The sequence below is a fragment of the Prionailurus bengalensis genome, chromosome C1, assembly GCF_016509475.1.
Source record: "Prionailurus bengalensis isolate Pbe53 chromosome C1, Fcat_Pben_1.1_paternal_pri, whole genome shotgun sequence".
In the NCBI taxonomy this organism is placed as follows: domain Eukaryota; kingdom Metazoa; phylum Chordata; class Mammalia; order Carnivora; family Felidae; genus Prionailurus; species Prionailurus bengalensis.
This window is the reverse complement of record NC_057345.1, coordinates 38,843,470-38,868,592: the sequence shown is the minus strand read 5'-3', so window position 1 is coordinate 38,868,592 and position 25,123 is coordinate 38,843,470. Positions and strand designations below refer to the sequence as shown.

The 25,123-nt window shown below is 40.8% G+C and overlaps 1 protein-coding gene across 2 annotated transcripts in view; it reads left to right on the top strand.

Annotated features, from left to right (window-relative positions):
• The window catches only part of AGBL4 (AGBL carboxypeptidase 4), a 1,479,620-nt gene that overhangs the window by 1,125,505 nt on the left and 328,992 nt on the right, over positions 1-25,123 (top strand). For both annotated transcript variants that reach the window (XM_043574931.1, XM_043574930.1), the window contains exon 6: positions 18,571-18,610. In XM_043574931.1, the coding sequence (XP_043430866.1) occupies positions 18,571-18,610 (40 nt within the window). The remainder of the gene's footprint in view (positions 1-18,570; positions 18,611-25,123) is intronic.

The following is a 25,123-nucleotide window of genomic DNA, read 5'->3' as shown; positions in this document are numbered from 1 at the left end:
AGAAATCTACAGGTATCATGGGAAAAACTCTTATACAGTGGCCTAGTCAGTCTCCATGATCTGCTCCAGAGCTCTTCATGCTCAGAGACGAATACCATCATCAATCCTTAAAAGGGAATTAAAGAAACGAAGGAAGAACTCAGAGCATCCTTAAATCTTGTGAGCCTATACTAACACTATCTAGATATGTATTTCAAAGTTTCACTGGGATCCATCTTTACTGGATGTTGTTTTAGGGAAAGCATTTTCTTTGGTGCCAAATCAGACCCAAGAGGGTATTTCCAGTGGCATCAAAGTTGATGAACCAAGAACAAGAGAGGTGGTTATTCCCCGAGAATTTAAAGTGCAAACAGAACTAAAACCTTAATGCTAGACAGATAAATGTGAAAAGTCAACTCTCACTGTAGGAAATACAATGAATGAACAAGATAATGAAAAAAAAATTCAAACCCACTGAATCATCTTTAAAAAAAAAACAATTAAAATAACAGTCAGATACCATATGATTATTACATTAATAAAAAATGTTTTCAGTTATAATCCCCCATGCTGGCAAAGCTACAGTAAAATCTTTATCTCACACACTATTCATAGGAGTGTAAGTTGGAATGATCCAACTGGAAAGCAATTCGGCAATATGTATCAAGAGTAATAAAAAGGTACATACTTTCTGACCCAATAATTCCACTCTTGGATATTCATCCCAGAGAGATAATCTAATCCAAATGAAGGAAAAAATTGTATTCAGGAAGATGTTTATCGTAATGTCATTTATAATAAGAAAATACTAATAGCCTAAATGTCCTATATTTAAGTAAACTATGCACTTTTACTAAATAGAACATTACGAAGTCATTAAAATAATGTTTACAATGATTGTGTAATACTGTTGGAAAACTTCTTATGATCTAATGTAAACTAAAAATAACAGAACACAGAAAGTAGAGACTTCTGCAAGTTGGTGGCATAGGAAGATCGTGAACTCACCTCCTCCCACGTACACACCAAATCTACAGCTATATAGTCCATTTCCCTCTGAAAAAGATCTGAAAAATAGATAAACTGCTTTTTTCCAAAAAAAGGATAAAAAGATCACATCTGGACAGGTAGGAAATGCAGAGAAACAGACTGGGAAAAAAAAAAAAAACACCTCACCCCTGCATGGCAATAGGGTTCTCACCAGTCTGGTGTTTCTCTTGGAGGAGGAGGAGCAAGGGATTGGTGCTCTATATCAGGCATCCTAACTCCTGGGATCTGCACCAGAGAGACTAGCCCCCAAAACGTCTGGCTTAGAAAACCAACGTCCAAGGGACTCAAAGTGCTATAGGAAACTGAGATTCCCCTTTTAAAGGCCTTATGCACAGTCTCACTCACACCATGACCCAGCAAAAAACAATAGTTTGCAAAGCACCTAGACTATATGTGAAGGAGATGCATTTGCTAATCTAAAAGCATCTGCTGGAGGGGCAGCAGACAGGTGAAAGTGTCCGGGAGATGGAGGTATTGGTGGATACGTTTTGCATTCTTCACCTATCCTGCTTGCACTGATGGGTGAGCTTGAATGCAGCATCCTCTTACTGCCTTGCTAAGACAGGCAGGGGCAAGGAGCCTCGGGCTGTCCTGCTTCCTTGCTGAAGCTGGAGAGAGTGCAGGTGGCTGCAGCACTTCCCTGCCACCCGGCTGGGGCAGGCCAGTGCACAAGGTGGCATTTTTCTGCTCCCTAGTGCAAATCAGGGAACACAGTGATGGTAACACTTGCCTAGTCGCTGGCTGAGGCTGGCAAGCACAAGGGGTTGCAGCATTCCCTGTTCCCAGCCTAAAGCCAGCAAGAGGGAAGGCAGGGCACTATCCCACTGTTCTCCTGAAGCCCATGGGCACACACAGTCAAGACATCTTCCCACTGCCTTTCTGAAGCCAGCATGTATGCCCTGCCCCCAACACTCTCTAGCTGCCTATCTAAAGCCAGTGAGTGCAGGCAGACCACCCAGGAGATGTCCCTTGATCGCCTGGCTCAGGTGACCACAGGGGCTGGCATTTCTGAACTCCATTAGAATGTAACAGTCAAAAAGACAGTTATTGTCAGGCTACCACCCCCAGAGCACTGAACAGACAGCAGAATGAAACGAAACACCAGTCTTCCTGTGAAAAAGGCCTTTTTTTCTTGGCCTGGAGCTTCAGCCTAAGGGATAGGCTTCAGGTTTCCCACATATCTAGAGGCTAAGGAGGCACTCCCTTGTAAGCAGGGAAACACCATCCTTGTGTGCCAGACTGGTGTTGCGTCAGCTTAAGGGTACCTTTCACAAAGGAGATTATACATTCATCTGGAGCCCCAAGTTTTGCAAGTGTTGCCCAGGGAATACCTCCAGATCTCCTGGTCTAGAGACCAACAGAGATTATGATTGTGGGCCCACAGGGCTCTATATACAATTGATCCTTTAACAACATGGGTTTGGACTGTATAGGCCCACCTATAACTAGAGGGTTTTTTTTATATAAATGCAGTGCAATATCATAAATGTATGTTCTCTTTTGTATGATTTCTTAATAACTTGTTCTTTCTCTAGCTTACTTTATTGTGAGAATACAGTATATAATACATACAACATATAAAATATGTGGTAACCAACTATTTATGTTATCCATAAGACTTCTGGTCAATAGTAGGCTATTAGTAGTTAGGTTTTTGGAGAAATAAAAGTTATACATGGATTTTCAATTGCATGGGGAGGTTGGTGCCCCCAACACTCATCTTGAAAGCTGATATAGCTATATTCATACCAGGCAAAAGAGACTTTATGGCAAAACTGTAACAAAAGGCAAAGAAGGGCACTACATAATGATAAAGTGGTCATTCTGGCAAGAAGATATAACATTTATAAATATATATACAGTCAACATAGGAGTACCAAAAAATATAAGGCAAATATTAACATATCTAAAGGGAGAATTTGACAGCAATACAACAATACTAGGGGATTTTAACAACCCACTTACATCAGTACATAGATTATCCAAACAGAAAATCAATAAGGAAACATCAGCCTTAACACATTAGACCAGATGAACTTAATAGATATATACAGACCATTCCATCTAAAAATAGCAGAATACATGTCTTCTCAAGTGCACATGAAACTTTTTTCAGGATAGATCACATGTTAGTCCACAAAACTAGTCTTGGTGAATTCAAGAAGACTGAAATTATATCAAGCTTCTTTTCCAACCACAACAGTATGAAACCAGAAGTAATTACAAGAAGAAAACTGGAAAAACTACAACTACATGGAGATTAAATAACAATTTACTTACCATCTACTGGGAGAAATCAAAAGTACCTAAAGGCAAATGAAAACAGAAATACAACATACCAAAATCTGTGTGATGCAGCAAAAGTGGGTCTAAGAGGGAAATGCATGGAAATTCAGGCCTACCTCAAATAAAAAGAGAAATCTTAACCAATTTAATTTTACACCTAAGGGACTAGGAAAACAAGAACAAACAATGCCCAAAGTTAGTAGAAGGAAGGAAATAATAAAGATCAGAGTGAAAATAAATAGAGACTAAAAAGACAATAGAAAAAAGATCAATGAAATTAAGAGATGGTTCTTTGAAATGGTAAGCAAAACTGACAAACCTTTAGCTAGACTCACCAAGAAAAATAGAAGGAAGGCTCAAATAAATAAAATCAGAAATGAAAAAGGAGAGTTAAAAGTATAAAGGATGATAAGAGGCTACTGTGAACAGTTATATGCCAATAAACTGGATAACCTAGAAGAAATGGGTAAATTCCTAGAAACTTACAATCTTCTAAGACTTTAATTTGTTGGGTGATTTTGGACTACTGACTCAATTTCATTAGTAGTAATAGGTCTGTTCAGATGTTCTATTTCTTTCTGAAATACAATGGAAAACTACTCAGCCATCACAAAGAATGAAATCTTACCGTTTGCAATAGCATGGATGGGCTCTCAGGGTATTATGCAAGTGAAGTAAGTTAGACAGAAAAAGACAAATAGCACGTGATATCATGCATATGTGGAATCTAAGAAGCAAAAAAGAGCAAAACCCAGACTCATAGATACAGAGGACAGTCTGATAGCTGCCAGAGAGAAGAGGTCAAGGTGGGGGAGTGTACAAAATGAGTGAAAGAGATGAAGAACTACAAAATTCCAGTTATAAAATAATTAAGTCATAGGGATGTAATGTTTAGCATTGGGAATACAGTCGATAATATTGTATTAACTTTTTATGGTAACAAATGCTAACTAGAGTTACTGTGGTGATCATTTCACAGTGTACACACATGTCAAATCTCTGTTGTACATCTGAAAGTGATGCAATATAGTGCATCAATTATACATTGGTAAAAAAAAAGAATACAGAAAGTAGCAAAATCATATTTATGCCATGACTGTATCTTTGTTTTCTGTATATAATTATTACTCTTGTAGTAGGAGCACAGCTACTTAGACAAGGACAGGAAAACAGCATGGAAAACATGGAAATGGTTGTTGAATCATTAAGATTTCTGTGTGTATTTTTCTCTTTATTTTGATATCATAAATATTATTATTTAATAATACTATATACTATGGAAAGAATATTTTTAGGAACATGGGCTTTATAGTCAGGAGTTCAGCTTAAATCTTAGCTCCATTACATACTAGCTATGTGACTAGGCAATCTATTTAACCATTTTTTTAAGTTTATTTATTTTGAGAGAGAGCATGAGCAGGAGAGAGGCAGAAAGAGAAGGAGTAAGAGAATCCTAAGCAGGTTAGCACTGTCAGCACACAGCCCATCGTGGGGCTCGATCTCATGAACTGTGAGATCATGACATGAACTGAAATCAAGAGTTGGATGCTTAACTGACTGAGCCACCCAAGTACCCCTACTTAACCTTTTTGAGTGTCAGTTTCCTAATCTCTGAAATGAGGGTTAAATACCTGCATTATAAGAGTGCTAGGAGGAAAAAAGAGTAAACATTAAATAAGGCACCTGTTATATAGATGTTCAATTATGGGCTTTTATGTCTTAAATTTTTTCTAGAAAGGATTTATCATTACAAAGGTATACACACATGTATGCACACACATATCAAAAAAGTTGAAATAAATTTAAAAAAAGGTTAGGAAAATTTAACAAGGGAAAATAAGGGCAGTTCAATAAATGTTAATTCTCCTCACTTTCCTAATTCCTGTCTGTTTAAAGTATAATGGGATTTAAGACTATTCTGTCTCCATTGTTCAGAAAGCAGAAATGAACGATGTTTGTTTTTCAAAAGCAAAAGAAAAGAAAAAAAATGAGAAAGAGACATCTCCCCCATCCCACTTTACTTCTAAACACAACACAAGACACACACACACACACACACACACACACACACACACCCTCTCATCAGACTTTAAGATGTGTCCCTGGAGTTCCAAGAAAAAAACATTTTTGTCTTTTTTTGTGGTGAACACATTTGCTTTCCCCACGTAACAAAAGGTATCATTTTGCTTTTAATTATGGGTTGTTATTATGCATTGCTTTTATTTGGCAAAGATGTTTGTTTCAGGAAAATTAATTTAGACAGTTCCATTTCTCAAACAACAATACCTTCTGTCCCAGGCTTACAAAGAACAATTAGATCTGGATCCTTTCCCCGCAATCAAGCTGGCAATTTCTTATGGAAAGTCGCGGTCAATCAGCATGGAATGGAGCTTCCACAAGAGCCAGTCAAATGCAGAAAATAGACTTTTATGGCCTGGCACTTTTACTTCCTGCAGTATATATAACTCTGACATCGTGCAGAGGCATTACTCTGGCTGGGCAGGAACACAGATTAATGTTGCCTTACTTTCAGTGCCAGAGTTTTATTCTGAATGTCATGGTATTTTTCACAGGAACTCCACAGTTTCATGCAATTCAGCAAACATGACTGAGGGCCTGCTCTGTGCCAAGTACAGTGGTAGGAGCTGGAGATACCGATCTGAATCACACAGCATCCGTGCCCACAAGAGCTCACAGCCTGATGACTCACAGATAATTGCAACCCACAGTGATAATGTCTGTGGCCAAGGGTAGCACAAGGTGCTGAGGGGCCTTAAAGAGGCACCTAACCCAGCCTAGGAGGGGAGGAGGAGGTGATGATATAAGAGAAAAGTCATAGAGAAAAGGGGGAAGAAAGGCTTTCCAAGCAAGGATTCTTGGAATTAAAAAATAAGTCTTACCAAACTATGTTCGATGCATTCAGAGGTTTTATGTTAAGTATTAGGCTAAGTGCTTTACTAGTAGGTTCATTGCCAAACCCATTTCAGGGTATTTTACTAACTTTCCTGTGGTCATTTAGCCAATATGTGGTAGAGACAGGTTCAGAGAAGGCAAATTATTGGCTCATATAGTAAGTAAGTGACAAAGCTGGGGCCAGAACACCTATCTTCTGGCTTCCGAGTGTTTCTGATCCACTAGTTGATTTCAGTCGGTCCTTACCACGGTTCTGTGCCAAATGCCGTAAACTCCTTTGCCCACTTGCTAAACCTGAGGAAGAATGGGAACAAAAGGACTTTACTGAACACTTAACTTGAGTGTGATAAGATTTTGGAAGTCAGATCCTCCAAATTCTTCTACCTAAGTAGGGGAGAGTGACCTTGATACTCTCAAAAATCTGAAATTTTAATGTTTTATTGAGTCTTGTGTTTTATCTTTAAAACAAATGTGGATTTCATATTATATCCCATAATATAATAATGTTTGTTGTAACATAAAAAATCTGAATGAAACTATATTCTAGTTTAAAGACTCTTTTTATCCCCATTTTAGAGATGTGGAAACGAGAGACAGGTTATGTAATTTGCTCAAGGGCTATACCGCTCATGAGTGTATGAGCTAGGATTTGTATTCATAGCCTATCTTTTGCTATTATCCATGGCATAAAGGCATGGCTTCCTATTATGGTCCCAGGAGTCTCACAACCACCACATTTCACGTATGTCTGTGCTCCAAAGACCTTATTCAGAAAGCATCCTGGGAGTCAGGTCTGCTGATTCCAAATACAACTCTGCTGGTATGTCACTGCATGACCTGTCCAAATCCTATCACCCACTAGGCCTCAAAACAGTCTTTCTGAAGACCCTAAGGAAAGATTTCCCTCAGACCTCAGGTCAGGAAAGGTAGATTCTATAATTCAACTGTTTTATTTTTAAATATATTTTTAATGTTTATTTATTTTTGAGAGAGAGAGAAAGAGAGATACAGAGTGTGGAGGGTGGGAGGGGCAGAGAGAGAGGGAGACACAGAATCTGAAGCAGGCTTCAGGCTCGGAGCTGTCAGCACAGAGCCTGACGCGGAGCTTGAACTCATGAACTGTGAGATCATAACCTGAGCCAAAGTCGCACACTCAACCGACTGAGCCACCCAGGCACCCCTATAATTCAACTGTTTTATTTGGGGTTTTGATTTGCTTGTTTTTGCTTTTCCCTTAGGACGCTGGGTATTTTGCAACAGAGTTTTCCATTATGCCTAGATTGCTAAAAAGCTGAGAGCCAAATGCAGACTCCACCTCTAGCAAGTGAACAGAGTATCTTAGGATATAAATTGTGAGTCATGACCTCATACATAGCACCATTCTGTTCTTATTTTTCTTTTTCGCCATGACTTTAGTTACATGTTTTTCATTTCATTGCATTCTTTCATTGTAAGCTTCTTCAAATTCTTTTTTGGAAAGAGTGTTATATATTAAATAACCAAATATGTAAAGAACAAACAATTACTGTTTCCAGGAGATACCCAATAGTCTTATGAACTAAATGTCAAGCATAAACAGACTCATTAGCTCCCAGAGACAGAGGGTAGCCAGGGCCTTGTGGCTAGTCCAGACTCCTCTCCTATTTTTTCTTAAAAGTTGGCCCTACTTTCCCAATGAAAAGTAAAATAGCTTTTATAGTTTGGGACCATTTCAGTTACCACCTATTAAAGGAGATCCTATTGATAACTCCTCAATTAGAACCAGTTCAAGCAAGTAAACAATATGACATTGGAACTCAGAATAAATTCCTAACAAAATCCTCCCCTAACTCCACTCCCCTGCCCCACTCGCTTGCTTTCCTTAACAGGTTTTTTCTAGGCATCTGTGCTTTTCTGGGCACTAAGATATAGACATAGATCCCTTTTTTCATTCTACCGAAGGAGGCATGCAAGGGAACAGTACAGAACAATGTGGCAGGTGGCCTCAAGCTGCTCCCTTTCCCTCTAAGTAGGACTTAGTCTACTTTTGTTTGAAATAAGGTAGTTGGTCTAGGTGATTTCCAAAGTTCCTTTCTCTGACACCCCAGAGGCTGTGTTACAAGTTAGCCTCACTTGTGCTGCATCCTGGTGTCCTTAAGAATGCGAAGAATAATCACAGCTTTAAAATATAAATGGAAGGCTTCAAAGGCTTATCTTTTAAACTCTCAAGTTTAAAAAGAAAGTAAAAGAAAGTTGTGACTGACTCAAAACATATGAAGAAAGAGAATTTCTAATCATGTAACTTGCTCTGGTAATAAGCTAAAATGTTACATCTGCAACAGACTTCCTGAGGTCCTATCAGAGAGCAGGGGAGAATACAGAGATATGAGAAATAAGCAGCTCCTGACCTTGGAGGAGAAGACAGTGGGTAAGAGATGGAGAGAGGGGAAGCAGAGATGGGGAGGAAAAAAAAGACTAGTATGTAAACACCTAATTGTAATGAGAGACACTATTAAATCGATGCCTGGAGGGCGTGAGGTCCATGGGTGCACTGTGTGGAGGGGGGGCGGGATTTATCAGCTATGCATACATCCTCTCCAGCCTTGAGCTGCACCATCAGTTTAGACACCACGTCTGTTCTTGCAGGTCCCCACATGGCCCCATATCGCTGGAGCAGAGGGTAGGGAAGAAACAATCTGTCCTGGCAAGGAATCTTCTGAGTCATGACTGGAACAGCCTTCCTCTTGCTGTTTCTTGATGCATGGTTCTTTCCTTCAGAGCTGGGGAAGTGAAGTCCTTTAGCACAAGCCCCCATGTGACTGTTTGGGGTTGTAGGATGAGATGTGTGTCATTTCCCTACAGCAGGCATAAGAGTTTCAGCTGTTTGTGCAGCCCTCTTTAAAAACCAGATCTGCCCTTCCGTAGGCAATCTTTGAGCACATATTTAGACAGAGTCCACCCTGCCAGGAGAGCTAAGCCCTGTACTTTCTGTCATGGAGCCTAGATTGTCATGGGAATGATATTCATCAAATAATAAACACAGGTAAATGTAGAATTTCAAACTGTGAACGCAATGAAGGAAAAGTACAGAAGGTCACTCCCACTTCAGGGGTAGCTTCTACCAGTCCCCAGGTAGAGACTGTTCCAGTTGTACCGCCTCACCCAGCACAGCTCTCGTACTGTTCCCCTGCCTACAAACCTGGGAGTCAGCTGAGATTTTTCCTCATTTCTCACAACTAACTGCTCTCACAGCTAACCAAGCACAAGCTTTAGAGGTCAACAGTATCCATTTGAATCTAGGCTCTTCCACTTAGCAGCTGGGAGCTTGAGCAAGTAACCTAACCTCCTGACCCTCAGCTTCTTCATTTGGAAAAACAGGGTAACAGTGCCTGGCTCAGAAGGCGGTGAGCGTTGGCACGTAGTAAGTGCTCAGCAAATGGCAGCTGCTACAGCCACCACTGCTATTAATCCTACTTCCAAAATGCTTTGCAGTTTCATATGCTCCTCTCCATTTCCACTGGCCCTGCCTTGTGCATGTGCCAGAGGCTGAAATAAGATGCTCCTTTAAGCTGCCCTGGGGATGAAAGCCACTTGCATGCCTGGCTTTTCCAATAACAGGAAGCGTCAGGAGCAGAAACCACTCAGCGAAATCTATTGAAGCAATCTCACACTGCAGCCCCAGCTTTTGTCTGCCACCCCACTCTCCTTGCTGATGAATTTAACCCCTGCTTGTGGGATTCTGTTTCCACCCTGAGTGGTGCTCACTCTCTCCCTGAGTAAAAGGCTAATGCATTTTTTATTATCCTGATGGGAGTATGTGCCCAAAGGGAGGCTGATCCTCAGCCCCCACCAGGGTTCCCCTAGAAGGTGGTAGAGTTGGGGGATGCTTCAGGGTGGTACTCAGGCATCAGCCAGTGGGCCAGGTGAGGCTTGAGGGATACTTTGAACCCTGGTCATAGTACTTTACCTCATATTTTTCTTTGGAGCACTTACTATAATTGAAATTAATTCATATTGTATGATTATCTGCTTAATATGTCTGTCTTCTCCATTTCACTATTAGCTATCTCTGAAGACAGAGGCTGTCTCGCTCTTGCCCTAACCTCAGGAACATGCTTGGCACAGAGTAGACGCTCCATTGGTATTTATTGAATTAACAAATAAATCAATAAAGGGACAAAGAGTGAATGCACAGCTCTATGTGGGAAAGCCATGTTGCACAGAAGTTGTTTAGCATAAGAAGAAGTGGGAAGAAGGCCATGTCAAGGACAAGAGGTAGGGTCAGGGTCAGGGAGGAGGGAAGGCAGTGGCGGGCAGCATGGTCAGGCAAATATAAGGCAGGTGTCCCACTTCGGTGGTATGTGGGCATGAACTCAGGGCCTTGAGACAGTTGTTTCCAAACTTTCATAATCCATGTTCCCTTTCCTCAGAGGTGACTGGCTCTCCCCGCTCCTTCCTTCCCTTGCAGGTGAGAGTTGATCTTCTATATATGACACTGACGCACGTGATTAGGCCCACTTTTATTGTCTGAAAATAATAGGTAACTTTTTGCTTGCTTTCCAAATATAAGTTTATATTAAAACTTAAAAACCATTTTTTCAAATAGCACATAAAACCCATGGAGATTTTTCACACCCTCCTCGAATGCCAAGGCTAAGATATCTACTCTTTATCAGAAATACAATGCGGATCATTAAATTAGTCTAAGATAGGAGAAATTTAATTTTAGAATGATCAGTCCTGTAGCCAGTGAAGATGTTAGACTGGAATAAGAGATCAGAAGCAGCGAGTTTAGAGAGAGGCCAACGGCACGTGAAATACTTTTCTAGGGAGCAGGTTTTGCCCAGGGGGCAGGGCAGGGAGGGGGTGTGAGAGCCCTAGATGCCTTGAATGTGGCTATGGCTGGGGAGGGGAGGAACTAAACAGGGCAGTGGGGTCTCAGGAAAAGGAGAGGCCTGAGCCCTGATTCCAAATGTGTGTCTGTGCCCCTGTGCCCCCTGTTTTCGGAAGGCATTGATCCTCAGGTCTTCTCCAGGATGACCAGCTTATGGAGTGACAGGAGAATGCACAGGGCCACTGGTGCTCTTGTTTAAATCATCTCCAGTCTATGCCATGAAAGACTGACTTTTCCCCAAATAGCTATTCTGCACGAAACACAGAAAGCAAAACAGAACACATAATCAGCGACTATTCTCCTCTACCACGCAGAACCCCACACATCAAACCAGCCCCGAGCTCCCAGAACACCACGTCCCTTTCTCATTCTGAGAAGTAATTGCAATGCAGTTCGTGACCAAAATGAAAAGTCCATTTTTAACCATAGTCTCATAATTACCCATCCAGATGAAGAAGGCCAAATTGTCTGTGGTCCAATCCCTAGGTCCCCAAGGCAGAAAGAGAGAATTTTGAGAAAAATTCTGGGGCCAGTGTATGAGTGTGTCTACTGGGAGAGAGGCAGACAAAACTAAAGACCTCTTCTGATGACCTGTGCAGTAAGACCCTGTCTAGCTGTCATTCTGGTAACAGGTGATCAGCAGATCTTTATGGAACAATATCTATTGGTCAGACACTGGGCTAGTGCCTGAGAGGAGAGAAGGAATGATGCCACAGCCCCTGCCTTCAGGGAGCAGGGAGCTCACACAACCAAGGGAGAGGACAGAGGAGTAAATAGGCTGGGGAAATGCAGCGTGATGATGCTCTGATGGGGAAGGTCAGGGGCATAAGGACAAGATCCGTCCAGCCTTGGCAGGTCTAGATGGACTTTACAGAAGACATGGTATGTGAGTCAAGATCTGGGTAACAAATAGGGCAGGCACCTGGGTGGTTCAATCGGTTGAACGTCTGACTCTTGATTTTGGCTCAGGTCATGATCTCATGGTTCCTGAGTTTGAACCCCACATTGGGCTCTGCACCAACAATGTGGAGCCCGCTTGGGATTCTGTCTCCTTCTCTCTGTGCCCCTCCCCCACTTGTTCGCTGTATCTTTCTCGAACTTTCTCAAAATAAATAAAAATAAACTTAAAAAAAAAAAGAACTGGGTAACAAGTAAGAATTAGCCAGGCAAAGCAGGTTGGGTGTAGGATTATTGTTCCAAGAAGAGGGAATTGTACAAAAGCCTAAAGGGGAGAGCATAGCAAATTTGGGGAAATAGAAGTGGTTGGAGCTCAGAGTCTGAGAGAACAGGAGCTAGAAGGCAGGAGCCAGGTTACGGAACTTGTCCAATAACAGTTCAATGGTTACACTTTTTCCTGCAGGAGGCCTGATGAGTTTTAAGCTGTGCATTCTAGAAAGTTCACTCCAGGTGCAGCTGCAATGTAGATGAATGGAAGAGACCAGACTTGAAGCAGGGAGGCCAGTTAAGATGCTGTGGTAGGCCAGGGGCGCCTGTGTGGCTCGGTCGGTTAAGCGTCCAACTTCGGCTCAGGTCATGATCTCGTGGTCCGTGAGTTCGAGCCCCGCATCGGGCTCTGTGCTGACAGCTCAGAGCCTGGAGCCTGTTTCAGATTCTGTGTCTCCCTCTCTCTCTGCCCCTCCCCTGTTCATGCTCTGTCTCTCTCCATCTCAAAAATAAATAAACGTTAAAAAAAAAAATTAAAAAAAAAAAAAAGATGCTGTGGTAGGCCATATGGTGAGAAGCCGAAAGTCTCAACCAGAACTGGAGCTGGCACTCAGAAATCCTGGCTGTCAACCAGAGTGCTCCCCACTCTACCTGGTATCCTTCCTCCCCCTTGCCCATGTTCAGAGTGATTCTTTCTCTTTCTCATGCCTTCTCCTTCCTATTAGGCTCCTGGAAGTTGGTCTACACTCTTTATGGATGATGTACCTAATTTTCAGCTAGCTTAAGTAGCATGCCTAGGATAACACTGCTCAGCAATGATAGAATTAGGATTCACACCTTTGTCTCATTTGGAGTCTGGAACTCTTTCTACAAAATAGTTTCTGTAACTGCAGTGAGAGGGGCTTCAGATATGAAAAAAGAACATCTTCCAGATTGGATATTGCCTGGAAGAGTCTCCCATATGCATAGTACTTTGACTACATCACTAGGCTGCAGTTGCTGGGCTTTTCAAACTGCCTCCTTGTAACAAAGTAACCAGCTGGTATTCTATTGATTATCTTGCTGATTAATGTCACCTTCCCTGAAAAAGGGGCTAGAAACAAAACCACAGTTTTAAGAGCAAACATATTCATTTTCACAAGAAATATATGTGACTTACACTTTTATACTTCAAAACAAAGACTCAGCCTGGGACAAAAAATATAATGTTGCATTAAATTAAAAAGTATTTCATTTATTATATATAAATATGATCTCATTAAATTAAACACAAGCAAGAAAGATGACAAGAAAGTACACCAAAATGCTAACCATGGCTCTCTTTCAGTGATGGGATTTCGTTAATTTTTACTTTCTCAATTTTCTGAAAATTTGGAAAATGATAAAAATAAGCATATATTGTTTTCATATTTACAAAAAAAAAATTTAAGTTTATTTGTTTATTTTGAGAGAGGAGAAAGCACAAGTGGGGGAGAGGCAGAGAGAGAGACTCCCAAGTAGGCTCCATGCTGCCAGCATAGAACCCAATGCAGGGCTTGAACCCATGAAGCCATGAGATCATGACCTGAACTGATACCAAGAGCTGGATGCTTAACCCACTGAGCCACCGAGGCTCCCCCATAATTACAAAATTTTTGAAGATAGGTTCTTCAACTTGAGACAACAATAGTTTTCACTGAGAATAATAGAACCCATAATAGGTCTGAAATTCCTGGAGAAGGTTTCTAACTGACTCACCTTTCAATATTTCCACCCTCAGGGCAATCATCTGTGACCAGAGGTGACACGATATTGGGATAACAAAACAGCTTCGACTGTATGCATGGGAGAATAAAGATAACTTTTAGATAACTTTTAGAGCATGTGTGCTGGTCGACAATTCCTTAAGCATCCACTCTAGATACTCTGGCCATCCCTGGCTTGCACCAAATGCTGAGATTGTTCTTGTTGACCTTGGAACCCCCAACCCCCATGGACTTTATTGAGTCATGACTCAGAATTTACAACATGGTGGTTAAGCATAGAAATGGGTTTCTGCTGAATGTCTACAGGCAACACTTTTACTAGGGAAGGCTGGACTCAGGATTCATACACAGTCCAGAGTCTATACATCAGCTTCTAAGTTTATGCCACACTCCTCCAGAAGTTCACGGAATACCATGCAGGCCCAACGGGACACATTTCCCTCTGTGTAGGCATGGAATTCCTTCACCTGAGAAGGAACATTCTCCTTCCACATTTCTCACATCACACACACGCGCATGTGTGCATGCACACACACACACACACTACCACTACCATGCATGTGAAGGCCTTGCCTTCCCGAGGCAGTAGCTTATGGTCGGCTGGTGGTTCAGCTGGTCAGCTCTCAGCCAGCAAGCCCCTTCGACCTACCAAATCTGCTGCCCAGCTAGCTGACTTCATTTCCTCCAGCTAACATTGCATATTCTACCATCCAAGTGGTTAGATCATATATCCTTTCCATATGGAAGACCCTTATCTCTCTCAGTTGGTAACTTATTATAATTTGGTAATTCTTTATGTCCAACATACCCCTTTCTATATATAACTCACTATACATTATTGATGAAATTCCACAAATCAGGTGCCCTAATTTTACAAATGCCATACAGTTTTCACTGGCGCTCTCAAATGATGATACTAGGCAGGCCATTTAGTAATGAAAAATTTATCTTTCATTCCATTCCTTTTATTTTTGAAGGACTTTGAGAGAATTATTTGAATATTCCAGTTTCTTAGGTAAACCCCACTGCACAATGATTCTTGAAAGTATACTTCAAGAATTTTTATTTTTATTTTTTCCATTTTTATTTGCATGTAGAACAGGCAGAGTTTGCAATCCTATCTTAAGAGCTACAGGTTAAACAATAGCCTACACTTACCTGCTTGGGCCACTAGGTGGTGCACACATATGTCTGTGAACTGTAGGTTAAGTGGGCTTGTCACCAGGTTAGATGTAATTCATCACCACAGCAGTAGTACAGACAGTAGGAGCTGTTGGAGTCTAAGAGAGCCAGTGATCCTGTGGGTGAGAGTAAAAGAAGGAAAGTCTCCCACAAGAAGTGGATAGCCAGTATTGCTGTCTGCGAAGATGGTAGGAACAAAATCATAAAGGCAAAGTAAGCCTAAAGGCGTGGCAGAGGGAAAGCCCTGTGGAGGAAGGGGCATGGTTACTTTCCAGGCTGATTAATTCTTACCTAACAGGGCTGTGGTAGAGGGAATGACAGAATAGTTGAATCATTTGAACCATATGACATAAAACATTCCTTCCAGACCTTTGCACTGGCACTGGAGATAGAGAGATGGAATGACAGTCTTACCCTTGAGTAAGGACCTCCTGAGATTGAAACAGAAGAAACAGACAGTTAAAACAGAGCATGATACAAAAGGTTGGTTTCACAAGATTCATTGGAAGAGCAATGTGTGGACTATTCTGTTGAAAGGAAAGAAGGGGGTTAGGTTTGGAAGTTGGCATGCAAAGAAGACCTCATGGACGTCTTGAGCAGTAAGAGAGGACTTCCATGAAGATCAAAGGTCATGAAAGATTAGGCATAGAGAATGGCATGATCAAAGGCATGGGGAGAGGGTTAAAAGAATAATGTGGATTCCAGGAATGCTTCAGTTAAATTTAGCAAATGCTTACTGAGCGCTACTATATACCATGGACTGAATAATACATCTTCTAGCCCTTATGATGCTCTCCAACTAGTGAGAAAGATACTGAAAATTGCAATATGAGAGGGAAGTGAGATGTGGTCCCTTTTACATTCTCTCTCTGCTCTTTAGCCCTCAGTGCTTTGGCCATAGGGAGTCTCAGGTAAGTCTCTACACCAGAAGAGGGAGCCCACAAGCACGGCACCTTGTTGTACTTGACTCCCTATCCCTGAAGGTGTTTCACTCACTTTCATTTTACAGGCGTGAAGTTTGAGGCCAGAGACATGGAGGACACTATCCAAACCCCACAGAGAAGCCAAGGCACAAGCCCATGTCTGTCTGCCTCCTGTCATATTTTCTTCCCCTTTTTCTCTACTGGACCCTGGACACAGAGTCACTATTTACAGATAGCTCTTTAATTAGGAAATAGACACTTCTCAGATAAATAATCTTTCACCAACATCAGTCATCACAAAGTCAAGCTTATAGAAAAATAGAAGGACGCGTTGTTTTCTTTCCTCAAGCATGAGAGAAGTGCTGAGCCACACAGGTTGGCCTTGGCAATGGCAGCTTGAGCCAGTTGTGCCACTGGCCTGGTTCTGCGTTTGGGAGGGAAGGCAGTCTGGCTCCAGCATTCCTTCTAGCCCGTGTGTGTGGGTGTGTGTTTCTTTTCAGAGTGAGGATGTGTGTTCACAATGTAGGTCAGTGACATCTTGGAGTTGCATTGTTTGCTTGGAAATGTCACCTGGAATGAGTTATGAACTGGCAGGAAAACAGTGATGTTGATTGAGAAGTCCTTAAGGGACTTCTTTCAGGCTCATGAGAAGTCATTGAAGTAAAGGGTACAGAGATCTTGAAGAGGGTTTGACTGGGACAGATCAAAGTCAAACAGAGGAGGAGAGAGACCATAAGGGCGAGGAGATTTGAGACCATGTCTTATGAGGAAAGGACACAAGGACTAGGCATATTTAGACTGGAGAGAAGACACAGATCTTCAGATGTCCAAAGTCTTGTCATGGGCTGAGGCAGCTAGACACAGTAATGGTGTTATATGAAAGCAGCTTTTAACCCTGCTCAAAGTACAGCTATCCAACTGATAAGAAGTAATGAACTCCCCATCAAGAAAAGGGATGACACAAACAATGTGGGGCCATTGCAGAAGGGATTTCTGACCTGGTAGCAGGTCAAACTCAGTGACTTTTGAGCTCCAAGTATCCATAATTCTATGAAAAAGGAAGAGGTAACTTATATAAACCAAGGGTCATGTGGTCTATAGTAACAACAACAACATCAGTACTGAATATCTTTTAGGTGAGCACCTATTAAGTATCAGGCACCATCATAATGATTTATGTACATTGTCATATTTGGGGCTTTCAGGCCAGCATTAGAACTGACTAAATTCTAATCCGGGCCCTTCCATTTAATGAAGAGGTGCTCTTGGAAGATAATTTTCCTCTCTGAATTTCATGCCACTTCTCTGTATAATACAAACCCTGTAGGATTGCCAAGAGTATGAAAAGACATGACACATCAAAGCACCCAATACTGTGCCTGGCCTATAGTTGGCACTCAAAAAATGTTTCTGCCTTCTCATTTCTGCTTAAGCAGAATTTCAATAAGCCATTCCCCATTCTTGGAGAAAGACAAAATAAATAGGGAAATGCAGGTAAGGTGAAATATGGCAAAGGATCTATTAGAAGAAATACTGGGTAATCAGAAGTCACTACGAGATGTAGCCTAGAGCAATGGTTCTTGTTTGCTTGTACCCTTTTGGAGAAAAAAAATACAGATTTCTGGGACTATTTATGGAAAATCAAATGTAGGAAAGAGAAAGAAGTCATCTGGGGCTTAAGAAATCCTGGCTTAAGTCTTTAAGAGAGTTGCTCACTGCCCCACTCCCAGCCTCCAATACCCACTTCTCCAACCTCAGGTTCCCATGACATCCAATTCAGGACAGAGCTTTCCTGTAGGTATGCTGTAATGTGGGGCAAGCCTACTGAGATATTGATCTCCTCAGCCCTTGGGGTAGCCAGGGCCAATTGCCTACAAACATAAGCAGCCTCACCCATATGGACTAGTGCACCAGGCAGATACTTTTGCTATGATTGTTATATGTTACAAAGATATGAGGATTCATTTAGAAAAGAAATGGTTTCATCATCAGTAATTAAAATTGTCATAGCATTGCTGAGCAAATTAAATAAATAAACCAGCCCAGGAGTGCCTTGGTTAGAAAGGAATATGAGGAGGGTGACAGTGACGTAGGGACCCATGCAAAGAGGATTGCCAAGATATGAGATACTTAAACAGTGGGGCTAGCATGAACAAAGGGCATCTCGTACAGAGGACATGAGCTCATGGCCTTTCCCTAGGTATAAAATAGGTTTGACTGGAAGACCTCTAAGGCCTCTCACCTCTGACTGTACAAGGATGAACAAAAAAGCCATCCATTCCCTTTGTCTCTAGGGTGCAATGCCTCTCTGCAGAATTGTGAGCAAGCACCACATTCTCCCCTTTATACCCTGCTCTGTGTATCTGAATATCCCTTTTGTGTGTCCACCCTAAGCTGCTAAGCACAGTTCGCTCTTGCTCAATTTAGTGATCTCATAGTATGTTTTCTTTTGCAGCAACAGCGGCAGCTTGACCTCCTGACAATCACCAGCCCTGGTGAGTAGGTGCAGCCGTTCTGCTTTGGCTTTTCCCTTATTTCCCAAAGCGATGCCTGTTTGCCTATCCAAGTGCAATTCCTGCCTTCCTCCTTTGATTCCCTGGATGAACAGCAGAACTCTTAGTGCCATGAACAATGCTTCTCCCTTCATTCTCTGCCTCACAGGCATTTCCTACCCCCACCCCCCAGCTCTGTGCTGCCTCCTCTTGACTCTGCAGATGGCAGGACTGATAATCTGATGTTGCTACATATTCCAGGGCCAAATTCTCCCCAGATCCTTCAATGGACTCAAGTGTCAAGGAAATGTCTTGGTCACATGAGAAATGAGTTTCGAAATCATGGGGAGCAGGAAAGCTGCCTGGCAGGGGGCATGGAATGGAGGAAGGATGGCTTATGAGGAAGGACTAGTCTGGAAAAGTGATTAGGTTTGGTATTCTGTGCTGAAGGTCAGAATAACTCTGGTCTCACTTTAGGGGAAATTCAAGTTCCCCAACAAAGCTGTGGCCATGGGAATTCTTCCCCCTAGGCCTGGCATCTAGCCTAGAGAGTGGTTGAGTAGTTTAGTTTTTCCAGAGACGTATTTTATTTTGGTTTGGGAACTTGAGGCAAAACTGGCCAACAAAAGTTGCTATTCTCTCTTGGGATCCAAGAGGATGATGATGCCAGCAGGGTTAGTGAGCTTTCAAGAATGGGTGTGGTGGGTCATCTTTATCCATTCAAAATATTTAGCAATGCTGGTGAACCCCTGCTGTGCTAGACATTAACACTTTGGTTACTGGACTGGAGGGATATGGGATTGTGAGGGAGGGGCAAATGTGGTAGAGTGGTCATATGGCAGGGTTGGGGGCTCTAGGAGTGGCTTAATTACTGATAAATATGGAGGCATTTCAATATCTTGGCATCCAATATGTCTATACCATGGTATCTCTGGCTCTCACCAAGCTTGCCATGCTGTACCTGGGTGCCAGCTGGCTCATTTACAAAGAGATTGAGAAACTGCCCTCTGCAGGCACTATCTCAGCACAAAGGCTAGTCATCTGGTCTCAGTCACTGAGGTAAAAGACAGTGACTACAAATGTAAGTTGGATCTACCCAGTTCAGGTGACCTTACCGTATTTCCATCTGATAGAGCTTTTTGAGTTTAGGACTTTAGAAGAACAGAGATTAAGTGGTTGAAAAATGTTTAATCTGCTCTATAGATGAGCTGTGTTCAATGCATACATGATTAACATATAGAAATTTCAAATCATGGGCTAACATAACTAGAGTGGCTCATGTGTGTGACATGTGACCTACCAATCCCTCCCAGCAAGGTGCTGGTGAGGGAATATCTCTGTCCTTCTTTGGTTTCTGTCCATTGTAATTGTGTACTATTCTACTCCACATGTGCTAACCCAGATTGCCTGTTTCCACATTCCAGTTTCATCTTGTTACATCCTGATATGATGCAGACGTATGAATTGGAGGGGATTCTTGATATGTCTTAGACCCTGTTTACTGTAGTTCTTTTGTGCTAGCTCTTTCTGTTCCTAATTGCTGCTGCACAAATTCAAGCAGAGTAGTAGTGACTCTGAGTGTACTCCTTTTCAAGAGCTACAGAATTGCAGAATAATAAGCGCTGCCAGAGTTTGGAACGGTTTATAATTTTACCTACTTTTAGATATGATCTAAAATGTCTCCTGGGTAAAAGCTTCCCAAAAGGTATAGCATGGCACACTGTGTACTGCAAGTAGGCTACCTTTGTGTGATATTATTGTGAGATTTGCACCTGTGAGATGTTGATCCACTTACCTCTCAGGGGCACAGGTAGGACCTGAGTAACTGGAGCCTCCAGGGTGGTAGTCTCACTCCAGTGTACAGGACAAATATCCATATGCGCCATGACATGGAAAGGTTGGGAAGCACCATTAGACCAGGTATTATCTGGACAACTTCTATCCCATGTCAAAAGCACTTTCCTCCATTGCGACTGACCGTCCCTTGCTTTTCATATCATCCCTATTCCCTATCTCCAGAAGCTGTAGCAGCAACAGCGGGCTTGCTACCTCTCTGGGGCCGTCAGTGGAAGGTACTAGCTTGTCTGTACTCCTCACCACCATCCTCCACACAGAGCTTCAATCTGATGGTGCCACTCTTCATATACTAAGAGCTTTCAGAAGTGCAGGTTGGGAATTTGGAAGCCTTAATAATCTGTGTTATCTTCTTTTCTTATTTTTTTTACTGTGAATAATTTTGAATATACAGAAAAGAGTAGAGATATAATGAACAGCCTTTATTGCCCTCCCTGCTCCACCAAACATGTTGGCTTTATCATATCAATATTGAGCCATCAATGCCACAGAGTCCCCTATTTGAAAAATTTATAGATCTAGTTGAGACTTTTCTATACTCTTACTGATTGCAGCTTTCTCCCTTCACTCTACAGGTAACCACTATAATAAATTCTATTTTTTTCCGTATCTGTGTATATAAAAATAAAGTAGCTATAACTGGTATTCTTTTACAAATTCCTCTAAGTGATGTCACACTGTAAATGGCATTCTGTGACTTTTCCCTTACTCATTATTATATTGTACAGATTGATTCATGTAGATACATATACTACTGGTTCATTCATTTTAACTGCTATATAGTATTCCACATATGATTGCATTGCAATTTATTTATCCATTTTTTGATCATAATTTAGGCTATTTTCAGTTTTTTATAATGGCAAGCAATGCTACTAAGAGTGTTTTTGTGCATTACTCCTGTGTATAACCATGAGAATTTCTCTAGGGCATATAGTTAGGAGAGGAATTCTTGATTTTGTGCATGTTCAAATTTACTATGTAATTATGGCCAGTTGCTTTCCAAGGTAGTTGAACAAATACATGCTTCCAATGGAAAAGTGTAAGGGTTTCCATTTCCTTAAATCCTTAATACTTGGAATTGTCAGGCTTACAAAATTTTACCACTCATCATGATAAATGTGAAATGGTATCTGATTGTTTTTATAATATTTGTTTCCCTGATTACTGATGGTTGAGTATCTTTTCAAATGTTTATTGACCACTTTGGTTTCTTCTTTGGTGAATTGACTTTTCATATCCTTTTTCCATTTTCCATTGATTTGTTGTTTCTTTTTATTGATTTATAATCCTTTATTATTCCAAATATCAATACTTTGTCACTTATATGCATTGCAAATATCTTCTCCCAGACTGGGGCTTGTGGTGTTTTGTTTTTTTTATTAATAATGTACTTTTACATGGAAGATTTTTAAAAATTTAATGGAGTTAAATTTATCAACCTCTTGCTTTGCTTTTGTGACTTATGTAAGAAATCTTTCCTTCCCTGGATATCATACTCTTCTGTATTTACCTCTAAGAATTGTCAAGTTTTATTTCATACTGAGTCTTTATCTCATTTAGTAATGATCTTTTGTATAATATGACTTAGGGATTTACTTATTTTTTTTTTGTTTACATATGGATAACCCATTGTCTCAGCACCATACAACAACTACTGCATCCCTTCTCCCACTTATAAGCAATTACATGCCTGTCGTATAGAAATTATCCTATATACAGAATCTGTTTTTGAGGTCTCTGTATTATTCCATTGGTCTACCACACTTACTCTGAATTAACTCCACACTGTCTTACTTATAATACATCTTAATTTTAATATTATCTTTATAATTAGTAGGGAGATATCCTTCTCCTTTTCCCTTTTATGGAAATCTTTTGGAAATACTGGTATCTTTTTTAAATAAAATCCAATAATCTATGTATTGTGACAGGTGAATTTAATCTATTTGTATTTATTATAATTACTGATATATTTGGATAAATATCTACTACCATATTTGTGCTTTCTGTCCATCATTTATTTTATTTTTTTTTCTCTTGTCCTCCCTTTTTTGGTATTATGTTTTATATATTACTTGCTTTCCCCCTACCCAATCTACAGATTTGGATGCTATTGATTTTATTTCTGACTTTAACTGATTACCTTTGGATGTACATTTGATTATATATTTTCTTACAAAATCTACAGCCTTTCACAAAATTAGCCTTCATAATAAGCTGAATAAAAGATAAACTAGTTGGGGTGCCTGACTGGCTCAGTTGGTAGAGAGTGCAACTCTTGGTTTTAGGGTCGTGAGCTCGAGCCCACGTTGGCAGTAAAGACAACTCAAATAAATAAATAAACTTAAAAAAAAAAAGACTAGTTGTTGTATGGTGCTGAGACAATGGGTTACCCATATGTAAACATGCTTTAACCACCTATTGAACACTGTCCTGTCACCACCTAATTATTATTATTTTAGACTTCTCAGTTAAACTGTTGCAAAAAAGAAAAACAATGAATTACTAACAGTACTGAACTAATTTACTTTTCCTACACAGCTTATAAATTTTGTGTTCTTATTATGTATCAAGATTTCCTGTTACCTTATTAAAGTGAATCCGTTTTTTTTTTTAATTTACTTATCTATTTTGAGAGAGAGAGAGAGCGCACACGCATACACAAGTAGGGAAGCTATAGAAAGAGAGGAAGAGAAAGAGAGAATCCCAATCAGGTGGAGCCTGATATGGGGCTTGAACTCAGGAACCATGAGATCATGACCTGAGCCAAAATCAGCTGCTTAACTGACTGAGCCACCCACATACCCCAAAGTGAATCCTTTAATAGCTATTTAGTGAGAGTCCACAGGCAACCCTCTTAATATATGTTTGTCCTTATTTTGACTTCTCTCTGGACTAATAGTTTGGCTAGGTATAAATTCTAGTTTGAGAAATTTCCTTTGTACTTTGAAGACTTTTAAAACTTGTTTTCTGACATGCATAATTGCTGATGAGAAGTCTTCCATTATTTGTTTTTAAAAAAATTTGTTAATGTTTATTTATTTTTGAGAGAGAGACAGAGCACGAGCAGGGGAGGAGCAGAGAGGGAGACACAGAATCCGAAACAGGCTCCAGGCTCTGAGCTGTCAGCACAGAGCCGCGGCGGGCTGGAACTCACAAACCTTGAGATCATGACCTGAGCGGATGGATGCCAGACGCTCAACGGACTGAGCCACCCAGACGCCCCAATTATTTAATTGTTTTTGATAACTTATCTTTTTTGATAGATTTCAAGATTGAAAATCTTAATGTTCTGTTTTTGGTTTGGGTGGGATTTTTTTTTTTTCTGTAAATAGATATGAATTCATTTCTATTTACCCTGCTTGGTACTCTGAGTATACTTCCACCTGAGAATCTATGTGTTTCTTTAATTCTCAGAAATTATTGGCAAAATTTCTCTTCAAATACTACTTTTCCCTTATTCCTCTAACTCTCTTCTTCAAGAATTTCTATTAGATGACTGTTGGATTTTCTCAAGTGGCCCACCATGCCTGTTTTTCATAATTTGTTTTTCATAATTTTTATCATTTTGTCTTACTGTACTAATTCTGAGTTCCCCACAAGTAACTTGCATTTATAAATTCACTTTTTGACCATGTCTAGTCTAGACTCTTTTCCCTGTCTTTTTCAATATTTCAATGACTATATATTTTTAATTTCCAAGATTTCTAATTTTGTTCATATCCACCTGTTCTTGTTTTATTTCTGCCTATTCTGTTTCATAATTTCTTATTCTGTTTTAATGCCTTCGTTTGTTTCTCTGAACATCCTCAATATGCTTATTTTAAAATCTCTGACTGTTCTATAAAATAAGTTTCATCTGGAGTGAATTCAAGTTATAATTGTTAATTTTGTTTTGTATCATTTTTAGCATTTAATTTCTTCATGCATTTTGAAATTTTAATTTGTAAGAGCACTTTGAGGAGGAAATTTTCTGGTTTTCTCTCTCCTCATCCCCAATGCCCCACCCCCCCAACCCCTACTGTGCTCACATCTCCCTGTGTGGTGGTTTTTGTTGTTAACTCTACCCACATCTCAGTCTAGGACCTGGTAAATAGTGGGGATATATCAGATCCAGTGACAAAAAGTCAGCAGAAGAGCTTGACATTGTTTCTGTTTCCTGCATCTATATTCCTCACCTCCTCTCTAGGCTTGCAGTGCAAGGAGCTATTTCCCAGAAAGTTCTACAGCAGCCTTTTTAATTTTTTCCCTAGGCTCCTTTCAAGACATGAGAGCCCCACCCTTGGGCTCTAAGCAGAAGATGTAGGGGCACCTGGGTGGGTCTGTTGGTTAAGCATCCGACTTTGGCTTAGGTCATGATCTCACGGTCTATGAGTTCAAGCCCCATGTCAGGCTCTGTGCTGACAGCTCAGAGCCTGGAGCCTGCTTCACATTCTGTGTCTCCCTCTCTCTGCCCTTCCCCTGCTCATGCTGTGTCTGTCTGTCTGTCTGTCTCTCTCTATGTCACTCAAAAATATATAAACATAAAAAAAAAGATGTTGTTTCTGATCCTCATCTTCCAGAGTACTGTTAGTTCCTGTTGTCCCATAGGAGGCAAACTTCAGCTGCTACTTCCTGCTTCTATGTCCAGATCTCAGCATGCAAGTCGCCTCAGGACCA